We start from the raw sequence: 12,294 nt of genomic DNA on the forward strand, positions 1-12,294 counted from the left end.
CTTGCAGCTATTTCTATTTCTTGGCCGACAAGCTGGTTACTGAAGCAGCAAGGCTGGTTATTGCACAGTCTAGCAACATTTGACTTAAACTGGGAGGGTTTATGCAGAACAGCAGTCTTGGAACAGAAAAAGAAGCTAGCGGGGCTGCAATGAGAAATCTGAGCTTTGATCAAGGAGATAGCAGCATTTGACTCTATCTGAGCTGGCAAGGAAATCCCATCCCAAAAGCAAAATAAAGTATGTCATTCTTTTCCACAGATTAAATCCTCCGAGGTGTTTTGTTCCCCCCAGGATCATTACATGTGATCTCCTTGTCTTTTAAGGTCTTTCCCCCGAGGAAGCCGATCGTTTAACATAGACTACAGAGTTAGCATCCGGGATTAAGTCAGTCAGGCTACTCTGAAAGGAGGCGAGCGGGCGTCCTGGAAAGGAAATAAAACCACAAGTTTAATAGGGGAGATAGGTTCACCTTGATGCATGCTATTTACTGCAGAAGACACACAGGTACGGGCTGCTTGCTCAATGGAGGGTCACTCCACCCTGCCACAGATGTGCTTTATACTCCCAGTGAACTCCAGATGCTCACCGAGTGGACAAGGAATGTACAATTGGGCCCCAGTGGCTTTTACATCTTGCTATGCTTTGGGAGCTGCCCTAAGAGGGACTAGCATGTTCCCACAGCTCTCACTCATCCCACTGGCAAAGTTAAGTACTTGGCATGTCAGCCACACACTTCTGGCACCTTTGGCTGCAAAGATGAGCCGTAAAAATGTGAGGAAGAAAAATGTCAGGCATGTCAACAGGCCACAGGCATGGTGCAGGAAAGCAGGGAACACAGCATCTGAGCCAGGTGCTGCAGAAAGGGTCTTCTGTCCCGTGTGCTGCTGCTTCTGCACCCCCACCACTGGTTTAAGTAGGGTAACTTTTGGCCAGTCACCAAGCAGACACTAACAGCTGCCCCGTGAGGAAGGCAGATGTGATGTGTCACAACTCACACAATACATTGCTGGTATCTATTCCATTGCTGGAATATTGTGTCCAGTTCTGGGCCCCTTAGTTCAAGAAGGACAGGGAACTCCTTGACAGAGTCCAGTGCAGGGCCACCAAGATGATTAAGGGAGCAGAACACCTTCCTTATTAGGAAAGGCTGAGGGAGCTGGGCCTCTTTAGCTTGGAGAATAGGAGACTGATTAATGTTTATAAATATGTATTATTAATGTTTATAAATACGTAAATGGTGAGAGTCAGGAGGATGGATCCAAGCTCTTCTCAGTGATGGCAGCGATAGGAGAAGGGGCAATGGGTGCAAGATGGAGCACAGGAAGTTCCATGTGAATATAAGGAGGAACTTTTTCACTGTGAGGGTGACAGAGCCCTGGGACAGGCTGCCCAGAGAGGTTGTGGAGTCTCCTTCTCTGGAGACATTCAGAACCTGCCTGGGTGTATTCCTGTGTGATTTAGTCTGGGCGATCCTGCTCTGGCAGGGGGGTTGGACGAGATGATCTTTTGAGGTCCCTTCCAACTCCTCACGTTCTGTGATTGATTCTATGAGACCATCCCAAAGAGGTTTATGTTGCATCAGTGTGTAAGCACTCTTGTGTCAATAGTTAGCCACATGCCCATAGTACACAAACCCACAGAAAAGCTGTGGTTTTCATAGTTTTGGGGTTTGGTGGGGATTTTTTTAAATGCCCTGTGAGCAAACAAGACGCAATCCTTCAGCACCATCATGAATGAAAACACTCATTTACCTCATTCAGTGTTTCACTTTATAAGTAACAATTTAGCCTGCGATTGAAGTGTCAGCTAAATGAGGTAATTTATAATAATTCTGAAAGCATGCTAACTGTAAGAGGCTATAATCAGAGCTAATTACAGGGACATTTTGGAAATCCATTTGTTTGGGGCTTTAGTTTTGATAAAGGGGATAACAACTTGTAAGCTATGATTCTTTTAATTATAACAATAGTAACCACCTTCTTTTGCATAGCTTCTTTCATCTCTAAAAACCTCACAGCTTCTTGCAAACTAGACAGACCACAGGAATTGCTTAGCCTAACACCAAAGTGAAGCCATCTCTGCATGAAATAACTGTTCAACAATACCTAGCAGTCCTGTGCAAAATCTGTACAGGAAAGAAGGTGCAGAAGGAGAATATTATTTCTCTTGTATCTCCTTACAAATCCTCAAGGGATCCTTGAATGCTCAGTGCAGCAGCTATCTGTCCCTGAGAATAAGGAAGCTGCTACAGAGGAGAGCAGCAGCAGCATCCCCACTCATGGCTGAGGAAGGAAGCAGGGGCACTGTGTGGCAGCACCCCCTCACATCTGGCTCACCTGTCCACGTCCTCTGCTGGGTGATGATAAAACTTTGGCACTGCAACTGGGAGTTACAAATGGCAGCAGCTTCCTCAGCGCTGTGAACGGAGAGCAGGCATCCCAGGTGGCTGTAGGAGGGCCAGCACTTGTAGTCTTCCCCTTCTGCGGTTCGGAAGCCCTTGAGGGGGATGTAGTCTGGGAACAGAGAGAGGGTGCTTAGGGCAGCTTCTTAAGGGCACCTCCAGAGACTGGCTACACTAGACAGCATGCTGCACTTCAGCAGTACTCTTAAAGGAAACGTGATGGTGACAGATGGAACTGACCTGCTGAGATGGAGTGGGTGGAGCTGCAACATTAAAAGAAACTCAGATCCTGACTTTTGGTTGTGCTGTGGAGCACAGGACAGCAATTCCCTCCCCAGATATGAGAGGGGGCAGAGCTGTCAAGTGTGAAGGGACAGGGGAGCAACCACAGTGGTGGGTGGTGGGCAGAGGCTGATGTGCAGACCCACAGACTCTCTGCTGCTTCTCTGGAGAATCCAACCTCTCACCAGCCTCTCCTACACCTCAGCCCCAACAGCAGAACCAGCTCATCACAGATCCAGCACCAAGTTACATGGGACATGTAGCTACGTGGGACACCCATCCATCATGGTGCCACCCAGATGTGCAGGAGATTCAGAGACCCCAGTGAGGGAAAGGGAAGCTGCATAGATGCAAAAGACCTGACAAGCCTGAGCATGTGATCTTCAGGTATTTGTTCACTGATTTCTAAGAGTGGCTCCCCACCGTCCCACACCTCTAGGACAGTGACCATTTTGGCTCATTGCTGCTGGGCCAGCTGCAAAACCAAGAGGTGGACATGGTTGGAAAATGCCAGCAATTCCTGTTAAAGCTGCTGGTCCTCCTGTGCAAATGACTGGATAGCTTTGTTCATAACAGTATGAATTCCAGTTCTTTCACATGTAAAGACATTTCCTTCTGCAAGCCACCATCCCACTATCTCAAGTGGATACTCAGGAAAATGTAAACCTCAGTAACCACTGGACTTCTGAAGCTTTCCTTTTGATTAGCCCCATCTCTACCACCAATCAGGTCCTTTTCAGAGGAATACACCTCACACAGGCTCATTTATCCATCCACAGGCCCAATAGGATGGTCTTCAGAAAAAAAAAAAAAAAAATTTAGAGGGCAGCAAGGTCCTGGGAACTCTGACACACTCATCTTGGTGTTGCCACCTCCCCAGTATAATCTGTGCTCAACAATCAGAAGCCACCAAGTGAAACAGGATGTTTCAATGCCAGACTGGAAAACTGACCTGTTGGTCTAAGACTGACCCTGAAGAGAGATTGGAGATGTTCATTTTGCTACTCTGGTCTAATTGCTTAAGTTTGCCCAAATACATTCACTTGAAAGACTGATGCAGATTCTGAGAAGAGCATTTAGAGGCTGTGCAAATGTATGTCCATCTGTAGGCCAGATTGTCTGTGTTGTGTTTACTTTGCAAGACAATACAATTTGCACAGCTCCCAGGAAAATACAACAAAAGGCTGCTCACAGAAAAACCCCAAGAAACTTTTGGTGCTTTTCCTAGTGACTGTACGCTGCCTGAATGTATGTAAGATCAGAATTTGACCAGTTACTGAGTTCCTCAGACCCTCTCCAGTTCTGTTGCTTAAAGCATTTGAAATCCTGTACCTTTTAAAAGAAGAGGCCTTTTCTGCAGATAGAGCCCAGACTTGTACAGATGTAAAACAGTTTCAAAAGCTTTCAGGGTTTCATTTATTCCATAACGTAAATCACCTACATTTAAAGAAAAAGATGACAAAGATGAGTAATTCCATCAAAGACCATTTAGAGACTTCTAATAAAGAAGTTTATGACTATTAGCTCGTACCTGTTGCATTCAGAATATCACTTAAAAAGGGCCGCAAAGCTGGTGGTGCAGAGTGTGGCAGAAGATAGGTGAAAAAATACCTGCAAAAAGATCCCACAGGCTGATTAGAATACAGTTGCTTAATTTCCCCAGTGATGAAGTCGTCTGCATTTTTCTGTGACTTTATTATCTATATGCAACTGGTAAGTCTGCTTTGCTTATTAAATTACATTTGAGCACTTCACTGGCATCACACAGACCGCTCCTGCAAGCTTGGTCCTTGCAGCACACCACACAGCCAAGTGCTGAATGAAATCTGCCTTGCCAAGGCTCACACAATGGAGCTTTCCCTCATTCCTTCGGGCCATTTCTTTGCGCCAGGCAATGCATTTCCCATCAAAACAAGCACCCTGTATAAAAGAAGACTCACACAAGACTTTTCCCTTGCCCTGAGAAAGTTTGGCATTCTTATTACCCCTGGCAAGGCAGGACTACTGGTTCCCTGAACCTCCCAGAAAGCTCCTGTTCTGCAAGACACAAGTGCGTTAGGTTTTCTAGTGGAAGTCATCATGCATTCAGCTGGCGGCCCACACAAAGTGCTGCAGCAGTCTCAGCCCTTGCCCATCACCTGTTTCACCAGTCTCCCTCAGGTGCCCACAGTCTCAACGGGGAAACTCACAGTTCAAGGGATGAACAGGCTGATCCAGCCTATTCCCAACACTGGGGGCTCAAAGCTGGTGGGCTTTGGCAGGGAGCTCACGCTGCCACTGCTTCCAGCAAACACAACCCAGGAATGTCAAGCACCAGGGCTTGTTGGGCAAACAACTACGTTCACAGGTGCAACCTCTGGGCAAGTTTCTAGAAGGCGTTGGGGAGAGGGAGCAGCAGAAGAAAGCTGCCTGCCTGCTCATTAGACAACAACTCTACTATTTTCCTGCCTTATAAGGAAAATAAACTGACTTCAAAGCAATCCTTAGCTACCCTTTGGCAGAGGTGAGGGGGGATCACTGCATGGAAGAAACACGGGGTGCTAGGGGCTACGTGGCAGTATGTGAGCTCAGCCACCCCAGATTTTTGCCCCATCTCACTGGACGTACCGATATGCATTAAAAAGATTCTTCTTTTCATTTATTCCTTCGCATTTCCCAACCGTGGAGCATTTGAGGGGAAAGCTTTTTGTAGGGAAGTCGAGTGTGCAGTCATCATCTTCCTTGCATGACAGTTCCTCAGTGCTGGCATCATCCATGTCTGTCACTTTTAGGTTTCCATCCACCATAACAAACTGCCTCGGCTGGAAATCCAAGAGGACTATTGAACCCAGGGGTGAGTGTGCCAAGTAAAACAGCAGTTTCACAAGACTCAGACAAATCTGAGAAAGAGAAGATGAATATGCATGGGAAAAACAGATGAAAAACAGCTATTAAATTGGAAGTAGAACAAAGGGGAGGGCATTCAATGAAATTAAAGGAGGGGGGGAAAAGCGTATAGTACTTAAAAGGTAATTATATGTAAGCTACAAAATTTATTATCAACATTGCCACAGGATTTGACTGGTAAGTAGTTTAGCAACATTTTAACAAAATGTTCATATACAAAAAGAGACATTTGCAGTTAGTGGAACTAGAGGGGAAAGCTGTGAGGAAAACAATAGCAGCCTTCATGTTTCATGGGCTATGTTGGTTTGCTAGCTGAAATCAGAAGGGGTTTTTCCCCACTCTGGCATAGAATTAATACATTCCCCTCTTCCCCCATGGTGCTCCCTACAGACTGAGGTTCCATGGTCATTAATACCAGATTCATGCCTTGCTGCATCACTCGGCAGCATGAATTTGGACACACAATTGTGCTTCTGAAGAATTAGCCAAAGCATGCAATGTATTTATTGCCAGATTTTTTTTTTTTGCTTTTATGTCAACTTTCTGGCAGCAGGGAAGGGTCAGACAATACCTGATCCAGCAGTAAGCTCGGCAAACTATTTCCAAACAAACTAGAGCTAGAGCTATACTGCACCGTCACGTTGTTCAAGTAGCTTTTTGCAGCAGTTTGCATTTAGTAGCAGCAGCCCTGGCATCAAACGAACTGTATCATCAGCTAGGTGTGCCAGGCAGACCCACGCCACCCCTCACTGCCTCCAACAGTGATCTGTACAGGCACGAGGGTTTGTTCTCTTGGAACAGCTCACAGAATCGCTTCTATCTGATGTGGCTCATCAGAGGGGAATCCCATCCGTTTAGACACTCTAATTAGGAAACAGGACTAGACAATACCAGCGTAAGTTTTGAATTAGTGTCTTCATCAGTCAAAAGATTATGAAAATCTTAATGCCACCACACCAGACCTCACCACCAGCTAATCCAGCATCATGGGTTTCTAGCTTTACAGAGACTTTGGCACATTGGAGAAGATGAGGTGCTGGGAAAGCTATGTAAGAAGCCAGCATGAAATAGTTCATAAGCAAAAGTGGAACTCCACAGGCTAAGAGAAATTACTCTGGAAGCTCTGATGCTATTTTAACTTGATTAGTGAAGCAATCATAAGAATCCCAGCTTCGCATCTGGCTTGGATGGCAAAGCTCTATTTCAACACTGTGGGCCACATGCAGGCAGGGATTTTATTTCGGGACCTTTGTCATGTTTCTGTTTTGCCCAAAGCATTTCTTACTGACATGAAGGTACCTATGCTTCTACTTGATGCTTTCTTTCCTCCTGGGAACCAAACAAGTAGTAGCAAACCCCCAACTGAGATCTTGAGGCAAACTATAAAAAAAGCTATAAGCAAAATGATTGCCATGTCGTAAGCCATTTATGTTCCTGGGGAGCATGAGTCCCTATTTGGGATGCTTAGGAGACAAGGCGCATCTCACTGCCAGGGATGCGATCCTAGCACCTACAGCAGGAGGAAAGCACTTCAGTAGTGTTTGTAGTGCAGCCATACCCGAAGGGCTAAGATCAGAAACACCATGCAAACACATGGCGAGACGCAGGCTGCTCAGCTCGCTGCCGAAAGCAGGTAATCCACAGAAAACACCAGACTCACTGTGTGAGGCGGTGGCATTCCCAAGGCAGACCCAGCCTCCTGAGGGGCCTCCCGATGAAAGCCCCTCTGTAGAGAGAAACAATATAGAGGGAAAACTAGGAATATAGTGTAATACTGAGTATTGAACACCGCCGCAGCCCCCAGCAAGGTTTCGTGGCCATTTCCTTCCAGATGTAGCTCTTCTAGCACTGCTCTAGGGAGAAGGAATATAACCGACTGAGAGGCTGAAGGCTGAGGCTATTTTAATGTGTTTTAAAAGGAGTGAAAACGAAACGATTTAAGGACAATTTGCGGGAGCAAACAGAGTGTCAGCATGACACTTCTGCCCCAGCAGTCACCGCTGGCTCTTCGCATCTACCCAGTTTGCGGTCTAAAACCGACCGATAAAACTCCCTTTGTTCTGTTTTCTTACTTTAAATCTCTCCTCCCAGGGGGTCTGCAGAAGCTGAATCATCTCCAGGGGGGATCCCAGCTCCAGCATAGCTGTGACCCGTATTTCAGGATCTCCGCTATTATCATAGCATTGACCGTGCAGCTGCCGGGAGGGAAGGAACGACTGTAAGTGCCGGCAGGTCCGGGATTCCCAGAGACAGGACGGGTAAGGGGTGGGAAACGCGGGCGAATCTACTCGGTACCGAGCCGGACACCCCGTCCCCATAAAAAATTCCAGTTCCGAAGGAGCACATCCCGCAGCAGCCCCGCTCCGGCGCGCCCCGCTGTACCTGCACGATGCCGGGATGCTGCAGGCGCCGCAGCAGCGTCACCTCCTTCAGCAGCTTGTAGGCGGCCAGGCGGCGGCAGCCCGCCGGCGCCCGGTACCGCTGCACGCACTGCCGCACCTCCCGGCCCGCCCCGTGCACCGACTTGAGGGCGACGGAGCCGCCGCCCGCCAGCGCCGCCCGCGCCACCACCTTGGTGAAGCCCCAGCCCAGCACGCTGACGCCCGTCGCCAGGCTCAGGTCGCCGCAGCCCAGCCCGCCCGCCGCCTCTCCGCCGCCGCCCGCCGCCGCCGCCAGGCGCCGCAGGTCGCGCCGCCTCTGCCGCAGCTCCTCCCGCAAGCCCGGCGGCAGCGGGAGCGGCGGTGGCGGCGGGGAGCCCGGCTGCCTCTCACCACCACCGCCGCCGCCGCCGCGGCCGGCCGGTAGCGCCAGCAGCGCCAGGGCCGGTAGCGCCAGCAGTGCCGCCGCGCTCAGCCGGGCGCCCCGCCGCGCCCGCACCGCCACCGCCGCCGCCATGGGGAGCGGGGCTGCGCCGCTGCGGGCTCCGACCGTTCTGCCGCCCGCGCTCCGCGGCGCCGGGGAAGGCGAGCGCCGCCGAGGGGGCGGGGCGGGCGGACGGCCTCCCCCGGCGCCGGGTCCCCCCACCCCTTGGCCCAGCCCGGCCCTGCGGGGTAGCCGCTGCCCGAGGAGTGCCCGCGGGCGCACGGGGCAGCGGCGGCACCGACCGCCCAGGGAGGAAAGGACGCTGCGGCGGCGGAGCCGCAGCAGTTCTGGGAGCGGTGACCCGGGGTGGGTGCCGGCAGTGAGCGGTACATCCCCGCAGGCGCCCGCCCCGTCCTGCCAACCGAGACACTTTAGAGCGAAACGCGCCGATCTCACGGGCGTGAATGTCGCCAGTCCCGCTAAAGCACCGCAGGATGCAGCCGGGGGATCGAAATGAGTATGAACCGAGACACCACGTCCCCGTGCTTATGAAAAGCCTCGGGTTAGGTTTCCAAGACTGGCAAGCACTAGTGGTCCCTCTCTCCTAATCGAAGGATAAACCCTGATAGGTTGAAACAGCAACACACCGGCTACAGCACGGGACTGTAATTGTTTCCAGGAAAAAAAAAAAACCCACTCAAACCCTCCTCCCTCGAGATCAGCCAATCCAGGCAGAAAAGGCAACTCCATCGTTTATTGGTGAGGAGATCGATCAGCCTGGTGACACACTGCCTGCTCCCGGCTTCTGTCACACGTGTGCCTGCACGGAAGAGGGAAGCAAGCAGCGCGGCGATGGCTGTGAGGAATCGGGGCAGTGTGCCCGCCTGCGCCCTGCCGCTGCTCTGCACGCTTGCCTGTGCTGGGAGCGCTGGCTTAGGGAAAAGGCAGTTTATCTGCCTCTACTTTAGGTGATACGCAATTAACTCCCCTCTCTGAGCGGCCCGAAACACCAGCTCAATGGGTTGATTCGCTTTTCTCTTTATCGTTGTGCTGCTGGGTTAGAAGTTAAAGTAACACCTTGCCTCTCTGCCCGGCTTGCACTGATTTCTGCCGTAATTTCTTCGGTGGCGTAACTGGCCTGGGACACCCTCCCCAGAAAAAGCAGGGTGATGTCAGCCCAGTGCTGTAACCTTCTGACAGCACGGCTGGGAGTGGAGGATGCACGTCTCGCTTTTCCTCTGCTAGGCGGGGTGGCCGCTCTTTTCCAACCACTGCCCTATCCCTTAGGGACCCAGCTCTACTGAGAGCCTGCAGATCCTGCCTGCATCAGGAGATCCGTGGGACGTGGTGGGTGACATTTCACAGGGTTTGTCCTGCCCCTGATAAAGCGGTGGGACCACTCGCTCCTGCAGTGTTGCCATCGCTCTTGAACGCGTCTGCTCCTCCTTGCCTGCCTCCATGTGCGAGCAGTGCCATTGCCCCTCCTGGCACAGAGCACGTGCTGCTTATGCTACTTTCTCAAGCAACCTTTGTGAAACCTCCCTGAGAAACCTGACTTTAATGTCACGGCCCGTGGGATGGAGATTTGCAGAGATTACAGCAGAGCAGCTATCACGATGAGTGACTCCCGAGACTGTTTTAATGGAAATAACCAATATAAGTCACGAGTTACAAATAGCTTCATTCCCAAAAGCCTGCAGAAAGTTTTCCTTCCACTTCTCATCAGTTCAGTGTCACCAGAGCAGTGTGTGAGGCAGGGTATGAAGGGCAGCACCACAGCAAAGAACAGCTGCTCTGTAAAACAGCGGGGGAAATGAACTCCGAATTCATCAGGACATTTCCAGGGGACAGAGTTTGGGGAGGGGAGGCAGAGCCAGAAGCCCAACGATATGTAAAATAATGTAGAAAATCTCAGGTTGCCCATGCTTATCCACGCACGTATAGGTTAGGGGTTGATCCCAGAACAGCTCTTTCAGTAGCTGAATTTCCTTTGTTGCTTTTTAACCTTAATAGCTCTTTAATTACTGTCCTTATTTTCAAATCAAGTATACATCTGTGTCATATTAATGAATATTCATTGTCACTGGAGGGCTATTAAATATATTTTTACCTGTGTTTCCAAGGGAATAGATACCAGCTGAGTGTAGTATTATCTAATTTCAGCCTGTCCTCAGCACCGTAACAATATAAAGACCTATTAAGGAAGACTCACAGATACATAAAAATAATAATGATTGATTATTTATTTGCTTTATAGTAGCACTTGAGGATTCCTGCCAACATTGTGGCTCTGCTGTGCAAGTCTTTTTGCAGACACGGCACAAGAGGTGGCCTTGCTTGATGGAGCTGGCACCTTAGATAGGAAACACTGCATGGTGCTGCAGTAGGGGTGTAGCAGAGGAGTACGTGGTCATTTGGGTGTCCTTTAGTTCTTTGGAGGATTCGTGCAAACAAAAGAGGTGAGGAGGTAATGAGGGAAGAGATGGTGACAGTGGGTGAGACTATGATCAACCCTTCCAGAAAAGCTGGAAAGACCCCATGGAGCTGGACTCTTACCCAGTGCGACACCAGTATCCCCTGCTAAGATCCTTGGGGTGGATTCAGCACAATCTCTTACTGGCTGCTGCTGGTGCCTCAGGCACTGGAGATGCTCCAGTGTCTGCTTGCAGCTTACAGTGCTGTGATCTTCTGAGGAAATGAAGCTAGAGTGAAGCTAATTGAATGAAAGTAGTTTGGAAAAAAAAAAAGGAAGCAGTTCTTCAGTATCTTTACAATAGGTCTGTACTGGAGGAACAAATTCTCCTGCACCAGTCCGGTGAAGATGCTGGCAAAGGGTAAAGAGTCCCTGCTGGACCCATCCCATGCCACCCCACTCCATGCCATCCCAGCCCATACCATCCATCTCTGGTAACACAGCAGAAGGAGGTTTCTGGCTTTAATTGCCTTTGCCAGCATGTGAGCACAGTGTGGAGAAGGTGGGTTGGGTATGTGTTGTGGGAACCTGCTTTGTGATTGTCTTGTCTCATGAGCAGATGTTTCTTAGGTCCAGGGAAGGCCTCATCATAAAAGCACTCCAAGCACAAATGCATGTATGGTTAACCTGTATGCTTGTACTAGGCTCACCACCAGACCACCAGGTTTTCTGAATACAAGGTGATGACATGTGCTGCGTGCCCCTAGCACAGTGCTTTAAAGAGCCTGTGGTAAAGAAAACAACTAGCAACTGGTCATGGCCAGATAAATGATCCTGAGAACAAATGAAATCTGAATCCTGCTCTGCATACCTGGCTCCACCATTAAAGGACAGCATCCTGTGCATTCTTATCTACATCCATTGCCCCAGAGGCCACAGATGGAGCAGAAGGCTGTCTACTGTTCAGAAAACATCTGGCTGTGCTGCTATTGCAACAACTGTGATTGAATCCCATGCTTCTGAGCTTCTCCTGGCTTCCTGCAAGGGCTGGGATGATATTCCTCCTGTGCAAAATAACATATTTCTCTTCCCTAGAACAAGAAAAAACTGCCCTTCCCTGTGCTGTCCATGAAAGCTGCAGCCTCTAGCTTCTTCATACACTATGGCAGCCACAGCTGGGTCTGCCTGAGCACTTGCAGCCTGAAGCTTCTCAAGAGGGTTTTGCAGAGCCTGTGCCAGCACCCAGCCAGGATGTAGGGCCCCAGGGAGCAGCTTTCCTGAACCTGGTCCTTTTTTCTTTGTTTTGGTGGACAGGGCATCAGCTCCTGGCTGGGAGCAGAGGATGCAAACAGTGAGAGCGCTGCAGGGTGTTTGCACCACATCACAGGGCATCATCTACTCCTGCTCTATGATGCCGTGGTAGAAGAGCCCGGGGGGGTTGTCTTCCAAGAGAAGGGGCTGCCAAGGATGAGGAGCGCTGATCCCATTGAGGGCATCGACAAGGAGAGCT

At 50.0% G+C, this 12,294-nt stretch overlaps 1 protein-coding gene across 1 annotated transcript; it reads right to left on the reverse strand.

The window, feature by feature from the left end:
- Window positions 1–318: 318 nt before the first annotated feature.
- Window positions 319–8,464, reverse strand: LOC311197023 (extracellular tyrosine-protein kinase PKDCC-like; the record flags this gene model as incomplete). The annotated part of the gene is made up of 7 exons (XM_084270710.1): window positions 319–422; window positions 2,337–2,513; window positions 4,016–4,120; window positions 4,215–4,294; window positions 5,291–5,562; window positions 7,642–7,764; window positions 7,952–8,464. The coding sequence occupies 7 exons, from the start codon at window positions 8,462–8,464 to the stop codon at window positions 319–321; spliced, it is 1,374 nt and encodes a 457-aa protein (XP_084126836.1).
- Between the last annotated feature and the right edge of the window lie 3,830 nt (window positions 8,465–12,294).

This window comes from Gallinula chloropus (assembly GCF_964237585.1).
Source record: "Gallinula chloropus genome assembly, chromosome: 14".
NCBI lineage: Eukaryota > Metazoa > Chordata > Aves > Gruiformes > Rallidae > Gallinula > Gallinula chloropus.